At 37.9% G+C, this 24,623-nt stretch overlaps 1 protein-coding gene across 2 annotated transcripts in view; it reads left to right on the top strand.

Annotated features, from left to right (window-relative positions):
• Positions 1-24,623, top strand: part of Cul1 (cullin 1) — an 81,307-nt gene that overhangs the window by 30,533 nt on the left and 26,151 nt on the right. For both annotated transcript variants that reach the window (XM_020178085.2, XM_020178084.2), the window contains exons 3-7: positions 17,160-17,334; positions 18,276-18,443; positions 20,083-20,133; positions 20,365-20,455; positions 21,124-21,287. In XM_020178085.2, coding sequence (XP_020033674.1) covers positions 17,160-17,334; positions 18,276-18,443; positions 20,083-20,133; positions 20,365-20,455; positions 21,124-21,287 — 649 coding nt within the window. The remainder of the gene's footprint in view (positions 1-17,159; positions 17,335-18,275; positions 18,444-20,082; positions 20,134-20,364; positions 20,456-21,123; positions 21,288-24,623) is intronic.

The following is a 24,623-nucleotide window of genomic DNA, read 5'->3' as shown; positions in this document are numbered from 1 at the left end:
CATTGTGTGCTAGTTGTTGAGTGTCTCTGTGTTCTTAGTTCTATTGCGTATATGCCTGTGATTGAAACTGCTGAGTAATGTGCTATGTAGGATGGTTTTAAGGAAGATGGAGTCTTTGCCAAGTGAGAGGATAGTCCATCTCATAGGGCTTTAGCTTGCTAGGTAAGAGTTTATTTTTTTAATTTTGCAAGTAATAAACCTGAAAGTTGTGATTCCAGTGGTCAGGCAGGACACTTGGTTGGGTTTCTGGTATGCACAGTGTCAGGAGAGCACTACTGGGAATTAATTAATTAATTAGTTAATTTTTGAGACAGGGTCTTGCTTGTAGCCCAGCTGCATCATCCTCCTGCCTCAGTAACTGGGATCACATGTGTGAGCCACCCCATGCCTGACCCTGGGGGATTTCTTAATATATAATTTTTCACTCAAAAAAAAAGATTTCAGAATCTTTTTTTCTGGTAGAATGTTTCTGCTTATAGGACTATGAGAATGTAGAAAATTTTTGTATGCTTGCAGAAGTTACTGAATTTTATTCTACAGGTAATTATAATTTGTTCCTATTCTGATACCTGCAATTTTAATTTTTTAGAACTGCCACTCTTAAATTGAATATTATTCTTTCCCTTTCAGTTTTGTCATTGGATATAACAGCTTCATGTATTAAAACTGGAAAATCAAGGTGGAGTCTAAAATACCCTATTTTAATTCTTTGATGGCACTGGGGTTTGAATTCAAGAAGCACTTGAGCTGCTCAGCCAGCCCTTCTTTTAACTTTATTTCTGAAATAATAGTTAGGCACTTGACTCCTGTGCGTCAGGTATTATGCTGGGTATCACCCCACTTCTCATGTAAGGCTCACCTCAGCCTGAGGGTTGGCGGTAGTAACTCCATCGATGCTGGACAGTGTCAGACGCTTCAGTAATGTGCCTTGTCTATTCTGGAAGAGTCAAAAATTATCTTCAATGCCTAGCTGTTTCTGCCAACACATCCACCCTTAGTTTTAAGATAGGTCTGGGACTACTTCAGTGGTCATAAAATAGGAAAGTGGATACTATGGTTATCCCAAAAAATAAAAGAGGTAGCGAAATCAAAGCTTTTACCCAGATTTCCCTGTTTTGACTTCATGGGTTTCATGAAGTACTCAGGAAGAAAATCTTCCTAACTACTTGGCAGGAGTCTCAACAAGGAAATTAAAAATAAATAAATAAAAAGTGAACCTGTGATAGCAAACATACCCTTCCATGAATTTCTTCTCAAGAATGAAAACCCAGTTTTTCAACAGAGCAGGCACAGGTAGACTGCCTTCAGTCACCTGAGATTTCCTGCTCCGTGCCCATGTTGATGTCTTCCTTTTTCCCCCTACCTGAGTAAGTTCACATAAACTTTGAAGTTTCTGTTTTTCTCCATTAGTGCTGTGAACTAAAAGTAGTTTGTTTACTTAGCCTGTTTTTTAAAGCCCTATTTGCCCTACCAGTATCAAAATGGTCTCTTTCACATTTCCTAATCTTTGCAGTAAGTTATAATACAAGCATATTCCACCCTTAATCTTCTGTGCTGATGTGATCACTGGGTAGGGGGGCACTTTTTTACCCAGAACCAATCCGCTGAGGTCTTGGCTCCTGCAGCCTATACTATGAAGAGACAACATGCCAGGACATGCTGGTGCCTGCTGCTGCTCAGCTCTTGCCAGTTGTACAGCCACATCACGCTGCTGTCCTCACTCTTCTCAGTTGTGTACAGTCCCCTGCCTTGTGCTGTGCCAGGTGGCAGCTTTCCTACGTCTGCCTGCCTGCTACCAACTTACCTCTTTCCTCTAGAAAATCAAAGCCTCGTAGAAAAGCAAACCAAGCAGAAGGAGTAACAGATTGTTTTCAAAATAGATTAATGATGATCTGTGTCCATTTGGAGTAACTGTGTAACCCAGCAAATGTATTAGAATATTTCTTCTTGCACTCTTAGGAGTTTTACATTAATTCTGATTTTGCCTACTTAATGAGCATGAATGTAAACACCTAAGTTTTTCATACTTTTTCAAATGTGAACTATCATTTTCATTTGTATATATTTAGCCAGACTTTTGTAATAAGGCTCCATAGAGCATAACTAGTTCACAGAAACAAGAAATGTAGATAGTAGGGTAAGCATTTGAAAAATCCTCAGCCTTATAACTACCAAAGAAAGAAATTAGGGCTGCAGGCATGGCTCAGGCAGTAGAGCACGAAGCCCTGAGTTCAAACTATAGTACTACCCGCCCCCCCAAAAAAAAGAGAGAAATGAATTAAAATGAGTTTCTTTTAATCAGGTGGAAAACAGTTTTAAGGATTGGTTATAGCCAGTATTGGCAATAGAGGGAAACTGAGCTTGTGCAGTGCAAGTGGAAGTGTTAGACTGCTGTTAGCTCTCTGAAGAGAAATTTAAAGACAAAAATATACTTTTTCTCAGTGATTTTATTTTTTAACTTCTTTGCATGATAGTTGTATTCAAATTGTATGTTCAAAGCCCTTTGGCATATTTTGATAATCGAAAATAATGGCAAATAATCTAAATCTTCAAACTGCTTAATGGTAAATGCCCATCAAAAGTGCAGGGAGGGCTTGAGGGTATGTAGTGCCATGGTAGAGGGTGTGTTTAGCAGCTCAAAGCCCTGCTTTCAAACTCCTGCAGCACATGCACGCACGCACATATAGGGGCAATGAAGACTATTCAGTAACTTGGAATAATGTTTGTAACATTTTGCTGAGGGAGAGCAAGAGCCCAGTATACCTCTCTGCTTGAAACAGGTAATAATTGCATTGAGAATGACTGGCTGTCCTGGGGGCTTATGGATGAGTTTAAACTGTCCTTTTCTATACTTTCTGGATTTTTGGTGTAGAGCATGTGTTTATAAATAATTCCTTAGTTCTGCCTTCCACTACTGACCTGGTACTATTAAAATAGGTTTTAAGATTGAGAAATTGGAGCCAGGCATGGTGGTGTATGCCTGTGGTCCTAGCTGCTTGGGAGGCGGAAGTAGGAGGGTCACAGTTGGAGGCCACCTAGGTAAAGTTAGTGTAAGACCCTATCTGAAAAACAAACTATAAGTCGAAGGAAGGAATGGTGTGGCTCAAGTGGTAGAGCCCTTGTCTGGCAAGTGTTAGCCACGAGCTCAATCCCCAGTACTGCAAAAAGGAGTAACTTTAAATGTGACTGGTTTTCTGAACAGGAGTCACATTTACTTAGTTTTTAACGTACCGTGTGAGCAACTTGTTCGTCTTAGCTCACGCACATGTTGAAGCAGCAAGTGTCAAGCGTGGCCTTGTAAGGGTAACAGCAACGTGAGCTGCTCACACAGAGCTGTTGGAGGACACATGCACTGGAGTTTTCCCACAGCAGCCCTTTGGGGCTTGTTCTTCAAGAAAACCCCACCTAGTAATTCAGGAATACATCCCCTTGAAAGTCTTCCCTTAGCTGGGCATGATGGCTCACATCTGTAATCCTAGCTACTCCAGGGGCAGTGAGTGGGAAGATCATGGTTCAAGGCCAGCCCAGACAAGTTAGCAAGACCACATCTCAACAAACAAGTTGGGCATGGTGACATGCATCTATAATCCCAGCTACTCAGGAGGCATAGGTAGGAGGATTGAGGTCCAAGGTCAGCCTGGGCAAAAATAAGACTACGTGAAAAATAAAGCAAAAAAGAACTAGAAGCATGACTCGAGTAGTAGAGCCTCTGCCTGGCAAGCACAAGGCCCTGAGTTGAAAAACAACAGAAACAAAGTCCTCTCCTGGATGTGGACGATTCTGCCTTCCAGATGACACGTGCATGAATCCAGTGGTGTTTCCCCTCAGGTGTCATACCAGTGAAATGAGAGGAGAGGCTGGCTTTCCTCAAGACACATCAAAATCTGCTTTTCCTTTTCTGATACCATTTCCCATGAAGATTGAAATAATTCTACGTGAAGATTGTGCACCATCAGAGCTATGTCATATCTGCTTTAAGTCTTGCCTTTCTGCCCACTGAGTCTGGATTCAGAGCACAGTTGTGCAGTTCCTCTGTTGTCTCCTAGAACTATACACCTGCACCATCTGGCCATACACACGGTTCACTGAGCACTTTTTCACATGCTAGGGGATCTATTTGTATGTTTTACGTACAGTGTCCAAGTCTTCTGCCTTTCTTGCATTTTTGGAATATTTTGTTTTTATTACTTAGTTTATGGGGGTTCTTTTATAAATGGGATAGCAATGTTTTGTCAGATATATTTTGCTGTTATTTTCTCAAAATCTGAGGCTAGCCTAGTCACTTTCTTAATGTTGTCTTCATTGAGCAGATGTTTTTTAATTGGAGGAAACCTTTTATTTTTCTTTATCAGTAATTGCTTTCTGCAATCTAAGAAACCTTTGCCTGGATCACAGATATTCTGTTTTCCTCTTTATGGTTTGGGCTTTTATATTTAGATCTATTATCTGTCTGGAATTAATTTTTGTGTATGGTGAGAGATAGGGCTTGAGGTTAATTTTCCCCAATTTGGATATCCAGTTATTTTAGCATCGTTTGCTGAAAAGATTTTTCCCCATTGGGTTACTTTGGTGCCTTTGTTAAAATTAAATGGCAAATGGCTGTATTTCTAGGGTTCTGTTCATTTATTTATTAATCCTCAAAGGGTGACATATTACTTAATTTGATTTGCTTAGGTTTTGTTAAATACTTTTTGCATTTCTCAGGTAGACAACCTCGGAGTATAATTTCTTGGTCAGATGGTAACTTTATTAACCTTTGGCATAACTGTCAGACCGTCTTCCAAAGAGGCTGCGTTGTTTTGCTTGCCCTCCAGCAGTGCTTGAGGACTCCAGTTCCTCTACATCCTGACTAACCTGAATTAGTTTCTGGCTTTTCAGCTAGCCATCCTAGTGAAATAGTGTGTCTTTGTGGTTTTGATTTGCATTTCCCTGGTGATTAATGGTGGCAAACACTTCTCTATTGACCAACTGTTAACGTATCTTCTTTGAAAATGTCTATAGTTAGTTCCTTTTACCCGATTTAATTGGATTATTTGCCTTTTTATTATTGTGTTATAAAAGTTCTTGATTGGAGGTGTGGCTCAAGTGGTAGAGCACATGCTTTACAAGCATGAAGCTCCAGTACCACCAAAAAAAAAAAAATAAGTTCTTTATATGTATAGATTCCTTATCGGATATATGACTTCCTCCAGTCTGTGGGTTGTCTCTTCACTTTCTTGATGGTATTCTTTGACACAAAGTTTTAAATTTTGATCAAGTTCAATCCTTCATTTGTGTTTTCTTTAGTTACTTATGCTTTTGGTGTCATTGAAGAATCTCTTACCAATTCTGAGGTTGCAAAGATTTATGTTTTTTTCTATTAGTTTTGTAGTTTGGGCTCTTTTAAGTCTTCGATCTATTGCAAGTTCATTCTTTTCAGCTTTAAAAAAATTTTGCTGAAGTCCTTTCTTTCTTTTCTTTTCTTTCTTTCTTTCCTTTCCTTTTTCCTTTCCCCTTCCGTTCCCCCTTCCCCTTTCTCCCTTCCCCCTTCCCTTTCCCTTTCCTCTTGATGTATAGCCCAGGTAGACTGGAATTCACCATCCTCTTGCTTCCACCTCCCAAGTACTAAGATTACTTGAGTTAATTTTTGTTTGTAAGGGTTGAACTTAATTATTTTTGCATTTAGTTATTCAGCTGTCTGAGCTCCATTTGTTTTGAAAAGACCACTTTTTCTCCACTGAATGGTCTTGGTCCCCTTGTAAAAATCAGTTGTATATAGACCCATGGGTTTATTTTTGGATTCTCATTTTCATTCCACTTATTTAGTCTGTCCAACTTTATTCTCGTGTGTGTGTGTGTGTGTGTGTGTGTGTGTGTGTGTGTGTGTAGATTGTTCTGGGTCTCTTGAAATTTCTTTTTTTTTTTTTTTTTTTTTGTGATACTGGGGATTGAACTCAGGGCCTCTCTACCACTCGAGCCATGTCCCAGCCCTTTTGTTATGTTCTTTCAGATAGGCTCTCTTAACTTTGCCTGGGCTGGTCCAAACCTTGATCCTCCTGCCTCTGCCTCCAGAATACCTGGGAATGCAGGTGTGCGCTACCATACCCCACCACTATATGAATTTTAGAATCAGGTCATCACTCATGCAAAGACCCAACTGGGATTTTGATAGGGATTGAATCTGTAGACCAATTTTGGGAATATTGCTATTCTAATAATACTAAATATTCCCTTCTGATGTAAGCATTTGAAGGTTTAAGTTTCATTATAAATATTTTTAACTTCATTTTGCAAATTTTGATATTTTCATTATAATTTAGTTCAAACACTGTAATTTCCCTTGTTATTTTTGTCTTTTGGGATTATATAGAAATGTGTCAACCTAGGAATATTTGAGGTTTTCCTGGGTAGCTGGTCATTACTGATTCCAAATATAAGTACATTTTGGTCAAAAACTCTGAGTGATTTCAGTCCTTCTAAGTGTATTCAGACTTGTTCAATGGCCTGCCTTCCAGAACATACTGTGTGCTCCTAAAGAGAGTGTCAGTTGTGCAGTGGCTGACTGGTGAGCTGGAGCTGAATGGTGCCGTCTCATGGGAGATGACTGCGCGCATCACTGCCCAGCTCCCCATTCAGGAGTGTCCTGGGTACTTGCAGTCTGTCATTGGTGGAGTGGGAGTGTACCATCTTGGGGTGGGAGGTAGCTGCAAATAAGGGCTTAAAAAAAAAAATCAGAACAAGTTTTATTCAGGTAGAATGAACCTGTGGAAGGGGTCTCCAGCAGATGCTGGAGCCCACTTTGCTTACAGACTGGGGGTAGATAGAGGAGGTTGGTGGACAAGTACCAGGAAGGTCGCTGGGTGGGAAAATTCTTTTGTGGCTAGCTAGTGGAGCTAAGTGTTGGTGAGGTCTTGTCATGCTTTGGAGTCAGGTGGGGAGTTTCTAGTAAATGGTTAAAGGCAAATGTTATTCTTTAGGGCCAGGTGGAGGGTTTCTAGTAAGTTACCCATGGAGGGGAGGAGTCTGATCCTAATGTGGCTGCCCTTATGTTTGCCGTAACATTCCTATCTTTTGATACATGTATATTTTGGAAAAGGGATGATATTCCATTTAGCTACTTCCTGCTGAGGCAGGGCGTTGAGGTCTCTTAAGAGGAGGGGGTATCACAGGATCTTCTTGCTTTAGTGGCCTGTTGGAGGAACAGGATTGAGTTGATCTGCTTTTGGGTAGTGTTCTAGATAAAAACCTGGAGCCTCTGGGAAACAAAGTGAGAAAGTGTTTGAAAGAGACATGGCGTGATAGCAGAAAAAGGAAAAAAGTAAGGACAGGAAAGATGCATGGAATCCACTTAGCCCAGGAGGACCACTGTCTCCAGCTCTCTGTTTGTTGTCAGTGATTGACAGCAAGTTCCCCAGGGACTGCTTTTTGAATGACCCCAGACTAGTTGACATACAAGCAGCTTTCTTCAGATCATAAGGTGTTTTCTGGTTGACCCTTGGTTGTCCAAGGGTTCCCAGAGAGGCTCTGGAGAAGATGTTATTGCTGTCATCACTTGAGGGGAGCAATCTTGGTTCCCATGAGATGATTGCTCCAGCTGCAGGATGCAGTCTCATCATTGTAGGTAATTGTCCTCATTTGGAGGGATGGTCTATCCTGCAAGGTTCCACTGTTCCTTATGGAAAGCTTAGTCCCTTGTCATAAAGATGTTATCCATCATTTCTGTCCTTCCTTGATTCCAGGGTGACTGGCATCCATTTTTAATTTTTTCTTCTTATTCCTGTCAGCCAGTTTACCAACACACTAGGGGGTATAGAATACCCACTAAGTGAAAGTTACTGATGGGGTTATCAGATCGTCTGTGCTTCAGTTGTCTTTTTTTTCCTTTCTTTTATGATACTGGGGTTTGAACTCAGGGCCTCATGCTTGCTAGAAGACGCTCTACCACTTGAATCACTCCACCAGCTCCCCAGTTGTTTTTTCTTAGTCTAGTTTCTGAGGGAGGTTAAAATCTCATGGTTGTAAAAGTTTTCTTTTTCCCTTTAGTTCTATCCAGTTTTATTTCATGTTATTAGGAAAATATATGCCTATGATTATGTCTTTTCAATAAATCGACACTTTCATTGTCATGAAATAGCTCTTTATCTCTGAAATTGCATGTCTGTGTCAGTGTATAAAGTGATCTTGTTTTTTTTGTCCCTTCTGACTATCTCTGCCTTTTGGTTATAGTTTGTGAGAAAGCAGTCTTTTCTATCAAAGTGTGCATGCTGTGCCCATGTGCCTGCGTACCCTTCTGCAGAAGTAAATTTTGTCTTTAGTTGTGACGCTGGTGGTCTTAGAGGGTCTTATTTCTAACAAGTTTAGCTCACTAACACTTATTGCAATTAATAGGTTGATTTTAGGCCTACAATTTTTTTTCTTGCCTTTAAAATTTTTTGCTTTGTTCTTGCTTTCCTCCTTTTGGATTATTTGAATTTTTTAAATTTGGCATTCTCTTTGTTGGCATTGTAGTTGTACCTCTGCAGATGTTCATGAGAGAGATTGAGAGATCATGCTAGGTAATATATCCCCTTTCTTAACATTGTAGTTACAAGTGTTAATATTGAGAGCATCACAGAAAGCATAGAAAAGCATTGTAATTGCAGAGTTGTTTTTTTTTTTAAACCCAGCTCCTCCTTTATGTTAGTCTACATAGGCTTTTAAATCCTACAAAACAGTATTATAATTTTTTGTTTTAAATCACCCTTTGTAATTTAAAGAATTAAAAAAGAAGTGTTGTATTTCCCCAGAAACTTACTATTGTTAATGCTTGCTGTTCCTTCCTAAAGATTCAAGATTCCATGTAGCCCTTCAGCCTGAAATGCATGTCTGGTAGTACATGAAATTCCTAGTTCTATTTATCAAAAAGTGTCTTTATTTCACCTTCATTTTTGAAAGATATTTTCACTAGGTATAGAATGTTGGATTGATAGGTTTGTTTTTGTTAATTTATTTTCAGATATGTGACTCTGGGCTCCATTTTGTTGTCAGTGCTTTCCAATAAGTAATTTATTGTAGTTACTTATTTCAGTTTTAGAATTTTTACTTTTTTGGTTGTACTGGAGTTTGAACTCGGGGCCTTACACTTGCTAGGCAGATGCTTTACACTTGAGCCACTCCACCAGCCCACCAGATCTAGAATTTTTATTTGGATCATTATCATGATCTGTTTTTTGCTATAATTTTCATTTATTCTGAACATATTTTCTGTTATATCTTGAGTATAATTATCTGATATTTACTTTAAAATCCTTGTCATCTAATTCCAACATTGGGGTAGTCTCTAAAGCTGCTGTCTGTTGATTATCAGCTTCTCTTGAGAGTGTCTGATTTCCTACATCAGTGGTGTTGGATTGTACCATTCCCTTCTTCAAAGACTATACTACCCTTCAGTATAAGCTTTCTTTTTGTTGTTTTCTGGTGCATTCAGATAAAATTGTTTTTATATTTTATTTAGAGTTTATTGATATTTGCTAGGAATGTGATTTGTTATTTTGATACTAGAATCAGAACCATGACTTTGAAATTTAAAGGGTCAGGTGTGAAGGCTCAGGACTGTAATTTCTCAGCCACTTGGGCAAAAGAATGAAAGTTCAAGGCAAGCCCAGGCAAAAAGTTAGTGAGACTGTACATTAACAAACAAACTGGGTTCACACAGGAGGCATAGATAGGAAGATCGACATCCAGGCCAGCCTGGGCAAAAAGTTTTGAGACCCTGTCTGAAAAATAAACTAAAGCAGAAGGGAGGAGCATGGCTCAAGTGGCAGAGCACATGCCTAGCAAGTGCAGACCTCTGAGTTCAAATGCAAGTACTGCAAATAAAATAAAATAAGATAAAATAAATAAATAGAAGTTTCAAAAGTTATGAATACAGGCTCTTTGGTGACTCTAGGATATGAGTGACTGAATGTGGGGGTGGAAATGGACTCATATTTTCTGTTAGCAGAAACTCAGTAATTTATGCCAAGGTGGGCTAGTCAAGTAACATGCCTTAAAACAAGCATGTGCCTTAAAGATGTTACAATTCACCTGGAAAGTGAAGAGCTAAGGCTAGGAATGCAGGTGGTTGCCACTGGTTGGGGGAGGGTGGGTCTTGGTTTTCTGGCTTGCAGTTACCAGTTATGTTGCATTATTTCATGTCTTGTACTTGGGTATAAGTTGTTGGACGAAAAGTACTATTTTTTTACTTATTTATTTATTGCCAATACTGGGGTTTGAACTCAGGGACTCACTCTTGGTAGGCAGGTACTGTACCACTTGAGCCATCCCACCAACCCCCTAAATTTTAAAAAGCAGGAAACTTCTTTTTTTTTTTTTCCAGCGGTAGTAAGGTGACTTGTTTATTTAAACTAAAAACATTGATGATATACAAATTGTTTTTCTTATTTGATTGAAGGGGCTATAAAATTCCACATACTGACAAAGGAAGCAACATAATTGTGTAGATAATACCTCTGCTAGATGCCCTTACCTTATTCCCTCCTTAAAGAAGAGTGGCACACTCAGCTACACAGTTTTCTAGACTGCACAGTGGTTTCAGTGTTCGCCTACCGTAAGTGACTGAAACAAAGTGCTGCTGGTAAGCTGATGCTGATGCACATAAGTTCTTAAAAACAGAGAAAATTGCAAAGTGTGCCTTATGGACTTATAGAACCCAAAGGATCATTCTGAATAAATGTGAAATAAATAAGTGATCCATGAGTAAATATAATCTCTGGGCTTACTTAAACCTAGAGTGAGCCAAGTGAACACTATTAATACCATGTAGAAATGTCTAGAAATATCATTTCTAGCTCTCAGTTTGGGAGACCATATCTTGCCTGAATATGTACATTATTTACAGATGTTCCCTTTTGGCCTCTGAAATTTAGCCATTTTAGTTTGGCTATTAAGCTGTTTGCTAATTTGGGAGTGAATGTGCAGTTAAGCTCTGGGTAGACCCGGCTTTTAAACCATACTCTGACTTCGCAATGTATAGACACTCCATTTTCATGCATTTTAGCTATCACTGGGTTTGTTTATCTTTGTTTGTTTTAAAAAATCCTTCATTAATTAATAGCTGGAAAATAAAGTCAGACTGAAGTATATAACCTTACAAATCCTAAAACCAAGCACATAGTTAGTTTTAGGTGCTTGGTGAAATAAAGCAAAGTAAATGCACATTTGGCTTTACACAAAGTGAGGGGATCCTTGGGTATCTGAAATAAGTGAAGAGAGCTGAAAATGAAGGTGTAAACCACCATGAGCCGCTGTGTGACAGCATGAGGAGAATCCCTGGGAGAGGTGGATGGAAGGTAGGTAGTGCCACACACAAAAGGAGACAAAGTCCTGGTCCTGGCTAGGCTGGGAGCCCATATTGCCATGGAAATTTGGAACACTAAAAAACCCAACTATCTTTTAGTGCAGTGGTGAACTGAAGGGGGAAAGAAAAAAAAAAAGACCTACTCTCCCAGGGAGGCAAACTAAGAAAGTATTTAAGCTGAGCTCTGTATCTGAGGAGGGTGGGAGAAGTCTGTCTTTAGAACTTGGAATCTCTGGTGTGTTCGGGGCCTGAGTTTAGAATACTTGCTCATTTGGGGGTTTCCCCAAGCTGGGAAGTTGAGAAAGCCCTACTGAGAATGAATTAAAATATAGTTACAAGGAAAAGGAGTATCCACCATAAAGAAGTCAACACATAATACAAACAGAATTAGACCCCTAAGAACTTCAAATAAAAGGATCCTTGGAGAGAGTGTCAGTATGTTCAAAATGATTACTGATGTAAAAGAACAAAACCCTGAGAAAAGACATTCTACAAAGAAAAAAGAGTTCTGTAGATGTTGAATGAAATCATTAAAATTAACAGCAAATTTGACCCAGCCAAAAAATTACTTAACCAGATTATAGATCGGGAAAAAAAATGAAACAGTCTGAACCAAAAAGCACTGGGAAATAATGGAAGGCTTTAATTGATTCATGGAAGGTAACATGAAAATTTCCAATGTGCATGCAATAGAAGAGCTAGGAGAAAATAGAAAGGAGAGCACAAATATTAAGATAGAAGCAAAAACTTTTCCAGAATTGGCAAGAAGCAAAGTATGTGTGTCAGATTGTAAGATAATTATAAGAATTCAAATAAAATGTCTAACTCCAAAATATGTAAGAATAGAAGGGAAAAAGGAGGAAAACAAGAAGTATAGAAAAAGAATTAAAATAGAAAATGAAAAGTAAAATTGTAGAAGTTAATCCAAATAGCATTATAAAACAGTTTAATTATAAAATCAAACTTCCCCAGCAGAGGCTGTCAAACTAATTATGCTGTGGTAGTTTATAGTAGATGTACCAAAACACATCAAATACAAAAGGTTTCTGAGGACAGAGGCATGGCTCAAGTAGGTAGAGTGCTGACTAGCAGAGAGGTCCTGAGTTCAAACCCTAGTACTGCCCCCCCCAAAAAAACTAGTTTCTAAAGCAGTATTGGTGGGAATAAATGTAGCTACCTCCTGATGATAAAAGGAACAAGTCATATTGTTAACATTACCTCAAAACATGATAGGCATCTTAGAGAATTATAAGAAATTGACCAAATGAGATTACAACAAAACTTTCTCAATAATAAACAGGCAAATGAGTAAAAATACAGAAGATTTGAAGAACAGAATTAACTAGCTATCTCTAAGAGGTCCCTGTATCCAACCTGTACCTGCAAGTCTTACCATATTTTAAAGAAACTGGAGATAACATTCATTCTCTAACTTAATTCTAAAATGAAATGAATTGTTTTTCTTTCTATTTTTTGTGGGTACTAGGGTTTGAACTCAAGGCCTCCTACTTCCTTGGCAGTCAGATACTCAATCACTTGAGGCACACCCCTGGCCTTTTTCTTCAGTTATTTTTTGGATAGGGTCTTGCATTTTTTTTTGCTCAGGACTGACTTCATACTGCCATCCTTCTACCCATGCCTCCTGCTAGCTGGGATAACAGACATGTGCCACCATGCCCAGATTACTGGTTGAAGTGGAAGTATCACAAACTGATTTAGTTTTCTGGTATTGGAGATTGAAGCTGGGGCTTACATCCTCCCAGCCTGTGACTGAATGACCTCAAATCACAATTCTGCTGATTACTGCCTTCAGAATAGCTGGGAATATAGGTGTAATCTACCACACCCAGCCAAAAAAGTTTTAGTTGTTAAAAAATACATGTTTCAAATTTAAACAGTTTAACTATTAAAGGAGAATAGTGGAAAAGAAAAAAAATACAAGTTAACTAACCAAAGATTCATAGAGCAAATGTAAATAAATAGAAAACAAATGAAATAAAGATAACTGAAAAATAATGAAGTCCAGACTGCTTCCTTGAGAAGACTTAATAGACAGCACTGTTGAAATCTTAAAAAGCGCAATTTTGGAAATAAGGGGACATTACAGAAAGTAGAAAGATTCTTAATAGAGAAGACTGAGGCAGCACTTTGTAAGAATTGTTGAAATGGACAGCTTTCTACAAGTAGCAGTCCAAAGTGACAAAAGGGTAGAGCAGTTAACAAATGTTAGGACTGCGAACCAGAGAAAAAACGATTCCTTCTCTGCCTGGAGGGGAAACCTCACTGAGGAACTGAGCTTTCAAAGGACAGGCAGTACAGTTACCTTGGCAGAGGGAAGCATCACCCAGCCAGGCACACTGCACAGCCACCGAAGAAAACTGGGATAAACTTGATGAGGGTAAGAATTTCTTCTCACCTACGGATAGCTGTAAGAAAAGGTTATGCCACATGCAGGAAGACAGGTGCAGTATCTGTCATTGATGGGCAGGCACCCACAGGTCCAGAAGAGAACTCAGTGCTTTTCAGTGGTAGCAAAAACCTCGTTGTACTTACCTTTTTTTAAATGTGGGATTTTTTAAACAAAAAATTACAACTGCAAAATGTACAGATCTTAAGTGTATGGTTGGAATCTTTTTGCAGACCCTCATGTTAACACCACCTTAAATCAAGGTACAGAAAGTTCCCAGATTCCCCCCCCTTTGTCAGTCTTTAACCTCAGTAAAGAAGAAACCACTTTCTCAATTTCTGTCACCACAGATTAGATTTACATGTAGTTTTACATATAGGACATCCTGTAAATTGAACTCTTACGTGTCTGGCTGTTTTCACTCAGTATTATTTTGAGATTTGTTTGCTTTTTAAACTACCAAACATTTTCAAAGTGGTTGATCCTATCATTAATGTCTGAGCAAAGTTTTTTTTTATTGTGAAGAATATGAGCAGACAATATGCGAAGAGAAAGTGGAAATGATCATCTGAAGTGCATATTAAAAGCATTATGAACCACAGTACACATGTGTGCTCATGCCCTGCTAGTGACTGGAACCACTTTGCAGAGCAAATCTGGCAGGTGTAATAAGGATGTGTTGGTAATTCTGTACTGCAAGAAACTTATGTACATATGTAAGGGACACGTTAATGCTGAGTGCAGTTTTGTCTGAAAATACCCAAGATTGATACTTGCTAAAATGATTTCTAGCAAGGTCCATCAACAAGAGAATGCATACATTATTGTGAATATTGCTACACCGCATATTACAAACAGTTGTAGTTACCCAAAAAAACTCAGAAGCAAATTACGTTAGTTTGTGCAATCTGATAATGTAAACCATTTCATATATAGATGTCCAGTAAAACACAAAAGCATTCATAGGAATGAGATATACCAAATTATGGGGATGTTTGCTTATAAAGTATGAGGAGGGAGGAGTAGGATTAGGGAACCATGGAGTTTGTTACAACCTATAATATTTCCTAAAAAGTTGGGGGGAGGAAACTTGGCAACTGTGGTTTACAACCTGTAATCCTAGCTACTTGGGAGGCTGAGATTGGGAGAATCGAAGTTTGAGGCCAGCCTGGGCAAACAGTTCACGAGAACCCATCTCCAAAACAACCAGGACAAAATGTACTGTAGGTATAGCTCAAGTGGTAGAGCCCTGAGTTCAAACCCCAGTCCTATCAAAAAACAAAACAAAAAGTTGGGGGAGGATATACATGGAGCATGAAACAACTGGAAACTGAGGTTTGTCAAAACTGACTCAAGGCAGGAGATAGATATGTATTGTAATCTGACTCTCCTTGCCATTGAAACATTTCAGAAAATGATTCAATGTTTCAGTTCTTTGATTACTACAAGATTGAGTATTTTATTAGGATTTTGATTATTAATGTATCTTTTACCTTCTGGATCTTCTGTTGGTATGCTTGGCTGTGTTTCATTTTTTCATTCTGTTTAAATTACCTTTATTTTTGTGGCACTGGGGATTGAACCTGAGCTTTTCAGCCTGCTAGTCAAGTATTCTACCACTGGGCTGCACTTCCAGCCCAAATTACCTTAATTTATTAAAGGTAGTAACTTTTTTTTTTTAACTATTCATCAATATGTTTTATTCTGACATAGCACATTTGGATTAATCAAATCCAAAAGAGAATTGATTAAAGTATTTTCAAAACACATTTTTTAATTCCAAAGTCAATGTTCAAAGGGGTTTCTCGATGTATCCTGCTGTCAGGATGCTTTACTTAGGTCAGTTCAAGCCCCTCTGTTACTCTCCTTACCCTTCCTCTCCCCCGCCCCCCAATTACTCAGCAGCTCTCAGTACCTATCGTTATGTACTCTACTCTGCATAGATGTAATGTGTTTTGATATTGTTGACTATCACTCTCTTTTCCTTAAAGTTATTATCTTTAAGGCAGTTTTTACTTTAATATATTCGGAATTTCAAGTTAATTGCTTATAAAGGGCTTCTCCAGCCTGAGAACAAGTAAGTACTCCTGTGTATCTTCTTGATTTTATGTTTTCAGTTTGTGTATTTTTATTGTTAATACATTTATTTTTTGTTTTTGGTAGTACTGGGGTTTGAACTCAGAATTTTATGCTTGCTAGGCAGACACTTTACCACTTGAGCCTCACTCCCAGCCCTTGTTAATACATTTGTAATGTATTTTGGAATACATTTTGAAATATCTTTCTCTAATGCCATTTATCAAATAATTTTCTGTGTTGATTTGAAGTATCTTTATATAGTCAATTTTCTTTTTTGGGGGATGGGACTGGGGTTTGAACTGACGGATTTGTGCTTGCAAAGCAGGTGCTCTACTGCTAAGAGCCACACTTGCAGTCCCATTTTTTTTTTTTGCTCAAGTTATTTTTGGAGATGAGGTCTTGTGAACTTTTGTCCAGGCTAGTCTCAGCCTCCTAGGTAGCGAGGATTATAGGCACCAGTACCTAACCTTATAGAGTAATTTCTTAAATGCACCAGAATAACATGTTTTGTTGCTGTATGTTCTGTTTCATTGATTGTCTTTCTACTAATTTGTATAAAGTAATATGCACTCGTGAGTTCATATTTAATGGTTATGACTGGGACTGTAGCTCAGTAGTAGAGTGCTTCCCTAGCATGCGCAAGATCCTGGGTTCCATCCTCAGCACCACAAATTTAAAAAAATCTTCTCTAAAGGTTATGACAGAATGTAGTTTTCTGCCTTTCCCATTCCCATCCCCTGCCCTTTCACCCTCCCCTGCTGAAGCAGCTAGTTCAGCTTTTTGCTGTTTGTTCTGTTAAACATCTCAGTTTCTCAGTGCTGTAGGGATCTGCTGACCAGTCAACTTTACACATCTCTGACTGTACTGTGGTATGAGGACTTAACTCTCTTTTGCTTACACCCTTCTACTTTTCATCGTTTGTCCTTAGAATGTAATTTTGTGTAAATCGATTTATAAGTCATTTAAGAATAAAAATATAATATGTGCTTTTGGCCGTTTTTTTTTCGTTTTCATTTGCAACTCTTTCTTTGTACATATTGCCAATTCTTTTCATACCTTCTGCACACACTGCAGGGACAGTTTCCAGAAAGTCACATTAGACAATCTAAAAAATCCAGTTTTTATTTGTTTTTCCAATCTTCCTCCTAGAATGTTCCATTTGCTCTCCAGGCCGATGCACGCACTTAAGAATGGAGCTTACTGTCTTTTAGCTTTATTGATGACATGAGTGGGAACTTTCTTCCACTGGTTTATAACAGGTTTTGGTCAGTATATTGGGAAGCTATTGAAGTAGAAGGAAATATGCTCATGTTTATCACTGTTAGCATTGTGTTAATTTCCTTAACTTTCTCCAAGTCATGTTTATAACTACTGTACTAGTGTACACCAGTCCAACCAAGCACGGGGGGCTGGAGTCCCTTCTTCCAAGTCGAAAAAGGGGCAGACACCTGGAGGAGCTCAGTTTGTTGGCTTGGAATTGTATAAAAGACTTAAGGAATTTTTGAAGAATTACTTGACAAATCTTCTTAAGGTAAGAAGCAAAATAATGATCCTACCTTAGTTTGTATTGGGGGTGGAGAGCAGTACTGGGGTTTGAACTCAGGGTCTCACGCTTGCTAGGCAGGTGCCTCTACCATCCGGGCTATTCTGCCAGCCCATGATTCTACCTTAAATGCTAAATCTTTTACTTCACTTGATCTTTCCTTTAGGTTAACATGTGTATGGAAATGTTTTGGTATTGCTTAGTGTTTTACCTAGTACCAAGTCATAAACCATGTTCAATTTTTTTTAATCAGATAATTTAGAAGCTTTTGATAACATACTGTAATATTTCCTCTGTAACTTGTAGAACAGTGTTTTAAAGGGCAGGCCACACTTCGTAGATGCTACTGATGCAAGTTAGTTTTCCCCAAATAGAAATGTATGGTTTAGCTGTGGAAACCTCAGTAGAAATGATTTTGGTTTTCTTCATGAGTTCCTGTTAAAGAAGAAATACTACGCCATTGTATTTATTTTATTTTTTTATAAAATGCAGCAGATCTCACAAAAAGTCATACATTTTTATACTTTTAAAGTAAATTTAAGGAAGGAAGAAGCATTTTTGAATTGCTATATTAGCCCCACATTGTAAATTGTTAATGGGACACATTAATTTTTTTAACTGGGAAAGTATCAAAAATAGTGATGATTTTTGAGGTGAATTTCTTTATAAGAATTCTCATTCTAAAAGTTCAGGGTACATTTCAGGGGTGTATATGCGTATTTAGTGCATGAAAAGTTCATTTAATTTGATATGAAAACTTCTTGTGTTTTTGTGAGAGTTCATATTAACTAGCATGTTTTTGTGCACAGTAACTTAACCCATCTACAATCATATGCATCAATGTATTTTGAAGCAATAGATTTAATTTTAACTTTAATATATTATGTGACAAAGTAGTCATCTTAAAGCCTTAGTGAACTTGTTTTTAGGATGGAGAAGACTTGATGGATGAGAGTGTACTGAAGTTCTACACTCAGCAGTGGGAAGATTACCGATTCTCTAGCAAAGTGCTGAATGGAATCTGTGCCTACCTCAATAGACATTGGGTTCGCCGTGAATGTGATGAAGGACGAAAAGGAATATATGAAATCTATTCAGTAAGCATTTGTCTATTTAAACCATTCAAATGTGTGTTTCTTAATGATACATTATCTTTCCGTAAGAGTATCTAGACAAATGTTAAGCAATTTGCAGAATAGGTAGACTAATTAAGCTGGGGTTCTAAAGTACAATTTGCACAGTTCTGTGTTCACTTTTTTTTTGGTAGTACTGGGATTTGAACTCAGGGCCTCAGGCTTGCTAAGCAGGCGCTCTATCACTTGCGCCACTCCACCAACCCTTATTTGTGTTGGGTCTCAAAATCAGTATTTGCCTGGGCTGGCTTTGAACTGTGATCCTCCTGATCTCTGCCTCATAAGTAGCTGGAACTACAGACACAAGCCACTACCCCGGCCTAGATTTAGGGGTTTTTTTTGTTTGTTTTTTAATTGGTTTTTGATTCGAGGGTTTTCTTTTTTTACTTAGCAAAAGTTATATGTGTGTCATGTTGTACAGCATTTTGTTTTGAAATATGTTTATGTTGTAGAGTGGCTGATGGGCTTTTCCCTTCTTTTCCACATAGGAATGCTTTCTTGAGACTCAAAGTTGGCAGAGTAGGAACCAGTGTGGTTTTGGTTGGTTTTCCTTTGGAGACCTGTGACCTAAAGTACCAGGTGTGCCCCAGTATCACTCCTGAAAGTCATTACAGTTTTTCACTTTTTGGTTACTTTTGGCTCAGCAGTTAAAGAAAATTTAAATAAAAAGTACAAAGATATTTATGTTTGTTAAGATTCAGCTGCTTTTATTATTTTTAAAATTAGCTTTCAAAACCCATCCTGAAATGCAATAGCTACTGTTTGGAAATGCAATATAAAACCATCAGTTCTAGCAAAGGCCATTTTCAGCACCCTTACTTAGAAACTGTTCCCACCATGTACTGCTCTAGTGAGCTTGCTAAATTCAGTTGGGTATCACTTGGCATGTGGAACAGGTATCTCACCATTATGTTCCAGAATCTCCAGATAGTTTCATGACAAGTTACAAAGCTTTACTTTTTTCCAGATGACTCTTCATTTTTAATTGTAGCAAGTTTGTTTCCTCCCAAGTTAACCAGAAGACATAGGTTAATTTTATTATTAATATATGAAAGGGCTTCAGCAAGACTTCTCCCTAACCTCTTCTGAAATTTCTTTGATTTACCTTTGGTCCTACTTTCTTGCCTTGCCTGGCTCTTCCAGCTATTCTTTTGAAGTGACAGTCATCCAGAGTCAAATTATGTTTGTTGAAGAGTGTTGTGGTTCAGAAAAAAGTTTGGAAGAAAGTCATAGTCAAGAGATTTTTATAATCTGTATTTTACTAAGGATTTAGAAACTATGATAATAAACAGAATTATTTTTATCAAGTGTGTTAGGTCAAAATTTAACTTTGTTTAATCCAGGGAAGAAATTTATAGAATGAATCCACTGTTGCCCTTTAGGTATGTTCTTTATAAATCAAAAATTTCTTTGTATCTTAACTGTTAAAAAGTGAGCTGGTTGGACTGGTGGAGTGGCTCAAGCAGTAAGAGTGCCCACCGAGCAAGCGTGAGGCCCTGAGTTCAAACCCCAGTGCACCAAAAAAAAAAAAAAAATTCTGTGATTTCAGTCTTCGGTAAACATAGTAAAAGTACAGATATGTAATACTTTTCTTTTTTTCCAGCTTGCATTGGTGACTTGGAGAGATTGTCTGTTCAGGCCTTTGAATAAACAGGTACCTACTTTTGTGTGCGTGCGTGTATATGTGGTTTTCCTTTTAAAATTCCTTTCCCACTTTGATCACTCAGCTTTGTTTTTCTCCCCCTTTGGAATCTTTTGAGTATCTCTCACATTGAATTATTTAATGTGTTTAATGGCTTTGAATGTTTAAGGGATTTATATGTAGCAATATATGTTGTATTCTGTAACCTGTGTATCTTATGTTTTTCTTATATTCTTTCTAAAGGTAACAAATGCTGTTTTAAAACTGATTGAAAAGGAAAGAAATGGTGAAACCATCAATACAAGACTGATTAGTGGAGTTGTACAATCTTATGGTAAATAATTTCCCTTAATCAGTTTTCATATCACATGACAATTGCAGCAATACTCTGACATATTCACATAAAGATATTTTAATAAGATCAAGAATATTGCTAGCATTTACAAAGGTACTCAGTTCTTTTTCTCAGTGATTTGAGTTTGCCCATCATAAAAGTTTTTTGATCCTGTGCCTTAAGGAAATTTTGATAGAAAAGAATTTTGAAATAACATTCTTTTTCTGGTGTCATACTGAATTTTTGGATATATAATATGATAGAATGTTATTGAGCTAATTAAATCTATATCAGCTTGAAAAATTGAGATTGAGAAACTGATAAAGTAATATAATATGTTAAAAGCTTGGGTAGCATTGTATTTCTCTGAAAGTTTAAAGTTAAAATTTTTTATAGCTTTTGGAAATGTAAAAGTTCTCTTAATGAACTTTATGATAATTTTGAAGTATTTCTGGCCATGGGTCAGAAATTTGCTGTTTTTACCTCTTGGATTCTTTTTCTTTTATTGAAACAAATGTACTTTAATACTAATGAATAAGAGTTACTTTATACCCTCCATTTCACATTGACCTTTTACACATAACTTAAACTGAATGCTACACCTAAGTATTTTCTGTGAAATATAACAAAAATAGGGTAATTGAAATATAGCTCATATTTATTTCTAGTGGAATTGGGGCTGAATGAAGATGATGCATTTGCAAAGGGCCCTACGTTAACAGTGTATAAAGAATCCTTTGAATCTCAATTTTTGGCTGACACAGAGAGATTTTATACCAGAGAGAGTACTGAATTCTTGCAGCAGAACCCAGTTACTGAATATATGAAAAAGGTAAGCTTTGATATAGTACATAAAGTAGACTTACGTTAAACGGTCCTTGCTCCTCAGATAAGTTCTTCTTGGCACGTGCAGCTTTCCACAAGCCATGTGTTGGCACTGCTGTCATACAGCGTCTTTAGTGGGTGCCAGTGCTCCTGTTCTCCAAAGAGCTTTTATAATTAAATTGACTTGATGATCATGACTGTTCTCTTTGCCGTTCTAAGGAAATAACCTCAATAGCTGCATGCCTTTCATGTTCTGAAGACTTGTTTCTCCTGAAATACTATCTGTGTCTAAAAAGTGTCACAGTCTTAAGTCAGTTAGAAAATTTAAGAAAGAAATATTCTCAGATTTGCAAACTTTTAAGTGTTTGCTTTTTTGTTCCTAAGATATTCCCTGTGAGTCTATAACAAAGCCTTCAAGTCTGTAGTAAGGAACAGGTTCTTCTGAAACAGAAAGATCTAAATACTGATTTAGGAGACACGAAGATCCAAGGTGGAACCCTTTTCTGTACTGAGTAGTGCTCCCATGAAGTCCTATTAGAATCATTCTGCGTTCTGTTTCTTGGAAATATCAGGTATCCAGACATAGGCTCTGAGAAATGACTAGGTCAGGAGTCAGCCAGCTTTTTCTTTTCCATTTTTTTGTGGTACTGGGGTTTGAACTCAGGGCCTACAACTTGAGCCACTCCACCAGCCCTTTTCTGTGATGGGTTTTTTCTGAGATACGGTCTCATGAACTATTTGCTCAGGGCTGACTTCCTGACCTCTGCCTTCTGAGTAGCTAGGATTACAGGTGTGAGACACAGGCACCTGGCAAGCTTCTTATATAGAGCCAGGAAGTAAATATTTTAGGTTTTGTGGACTATTTTATATATGGTCTCTGTTGTAGCTGGTTAACTCTGCCATTGTAGGACAAAAGCAGCCATGGCAATATGCAAATAAGTGAAATGTTGATTAGGTTCCAATAAAACTTTACCTTAAAAAAATAAATAAGGGACAGCAGAATTTGGCCTATAGGCTATAGTTTCCTGGCCTCTGACCTAGAAATAATTTCCAGGGAATCTGAATCATGGTTAGTCCTATGTCTGCTTTGCCCTTTCTTCCTTACTCACTTGGAAAGTGAATGGGCTGTAGAATCAGTTTTTCCATATGTAGAGATAGAAAGTAAGAGCATCCACTCTGCTCCTGTCAAATGAAGTCCTACCCAGTTTGTGTTGTTCCAAATACATTTTTCTGTAGTAGTCAGTGATTAATAAGTGGGGCTTCTAAGTTTGAAGTTGAAAGTCCTCTACAAATATTTGATATCTCAAAATATTACAAAAATGGAACTGTACTTAGAATAGTAACAAAATAGTAATAGTTTGTGTGTATTTTGGGCAGAATTCACTCATGTATGCTAACTGAAACCTAACCAGCTCATTCAGAATTTAAAACAACTGCTTGACAAATGGATTTTTGAAACATCTGTTTGAATCTTAGCATTGCCTATTTCCTTTTGTAGTGAGACAGTGTTGTTTTTTAAACAGGTCTCTTATTGAACTCTACTGTCAATGGTGATTCTTTTAAAACCATGGTTTTTAAGTGGAACCTCCTATCAGAGTGCACACACACAGTCGTGGTGCCAGCCTGCCCTTCTCTGAGTTTTCTCATGAATTGTGGCTTTTTATCCATGCTGATGAAAGCAGTAGCTCTCTGCTCCCAAGAAAGCACTTCTTAGGACAGAGCTACGTGAACACTCCTAAAGCAGGGAAGTTTGTTTTTTAAGATCAGGCTCAAACATCAGGGGAAACTGGGGAGCAGAAATGTCCAATAGCCTGGGTGTTTTCCATATAGCATGTGCCCTGCCTTCAAGAAAGCAGTGTGCTTCCTGCTTCCTAGTTTCCATAAAATGGATTTCTATCTACGGAAAGGTTTGGCCCTGATCCACTTGCCTCATGCAAAACATGACTTCCATCATATTCTGGAAGTATGTAATGCAGAGTCTGCAAGCATAAAAGCTGGAATTTAGCCACATGCTCTTATTCTGTAGCCTTGCATTTCAGATGGGTTGTGAGTCTGATTTTAAATCCTCACTCTAGCATTTACTAGGGCGAATACCTTAATCTTACTTTGCCTTACCTGTAAAATGGGAATAATAGTGAGTAAAAATAAATATTCAGTGAGTTTTAATTTTAAAATAATCTAAAATGACATGTAAAAATATGTATGTAGTATGTATAAAAAGGTGTATTGGAGAGGGTGTGTTAAAGCAAGCCTGATGGTAAGCATCTGGTCTTACACATACACACCTCACAGATCTTCCAGTATGGTGACAGTTTTTATTCAGTAATTTAGGGAGAATATGCATAAATGAAAAGAAACAAATAGAATACAAAACTTGGGAACAATATTAAGGTAGAATAAACCTTCAAGAAATATACTGCTTTTGCTAGGCACCAGTGGCTCATGCCTGTAATCCTAGCTACTCAGGAGGCAGAGATCAGGAGGATTGCAGTTGGAAACCAACCCAGGCAAATAGTTCAGGAGACTGTCTCAAGTGATAGAACACCTGCCTAGCAAATGTGAGGCCCTGAGTTCAAACCCCAGTACTGCAAAAAAAAATCCTACTTCCAACAGCTAATTTGGGCTTAATGGGCACATTCCCAAAGGGTCTTTATTCACTCTGTTGTTATCCGGACTATTTTAGTGAAAACGTATGAGACTGTTTGGCCTGTCTTTCTAAGGATGTCTTTGAGGACTGAACAACTGCAAGCCATGTTAGTGTTCTTAAAATATATTACTGTCTTATATGATTGAGACTAATCTGAGCTACAAAAACTTTGCCTGACTGTTCTAAGCTCCTAGTGTTATTTTGTGTTTATCTTCAAAAATAAAATGCTTGCCGTTTTGGGATCTTTGTTTCTGTTTTTATTTTTTCCTATTGTTTTTTACTGGGAACTGATCCTAATTGAATTAATTAGGAGCAGTCTTTGTAATAGCTTAATTTTATTTAGGCATTTGAATTTGGTATTAGTGTTCCAATAATCATTATCTGCTCAGATAATGATGATCAAGTGCCTGTTTGTCTTAGAGTCAATGAAGAATGTAAATGGCTGTCCTTTCAAAAACTTAGTGACACTCAGCACCTGAGACTTTGGTTTCTTTACCAATCAGTATATGAAATAAGCTACAGTGGAGACCCCTTTGGCCACAATTGGCCGCTAATCACTTAGGTACCTCCTTCCTCTTTCCTGCTGTTCACCCTTGCAGAAAGTCTAGAGAATGCCCTACATTTTCTAGCTAAAGAGAGAAAGCCAGTGCCCTTCCGTGAGTCAACAATGACACCAAAGCCTAGTCTTTCCTCTAC

Source organism: Castor canadensis, chromosome 2 (assembly GCF_047511655.1).
Source record: "Castor canadensis chromosome 2, mCasCan1.hap1v2, whole genome shotgun sequence".
NCBI classification, from domain to species: Eukaryota; Metazoa; Chordata; class Mammalia; order Rodentia; family Castoridae; genus Castor; species Castor canadensis.
Note: the sequence above shows the minus strand (reverse complement) of the source record. Positions and strands in the feature narration are given on the sequence as shown.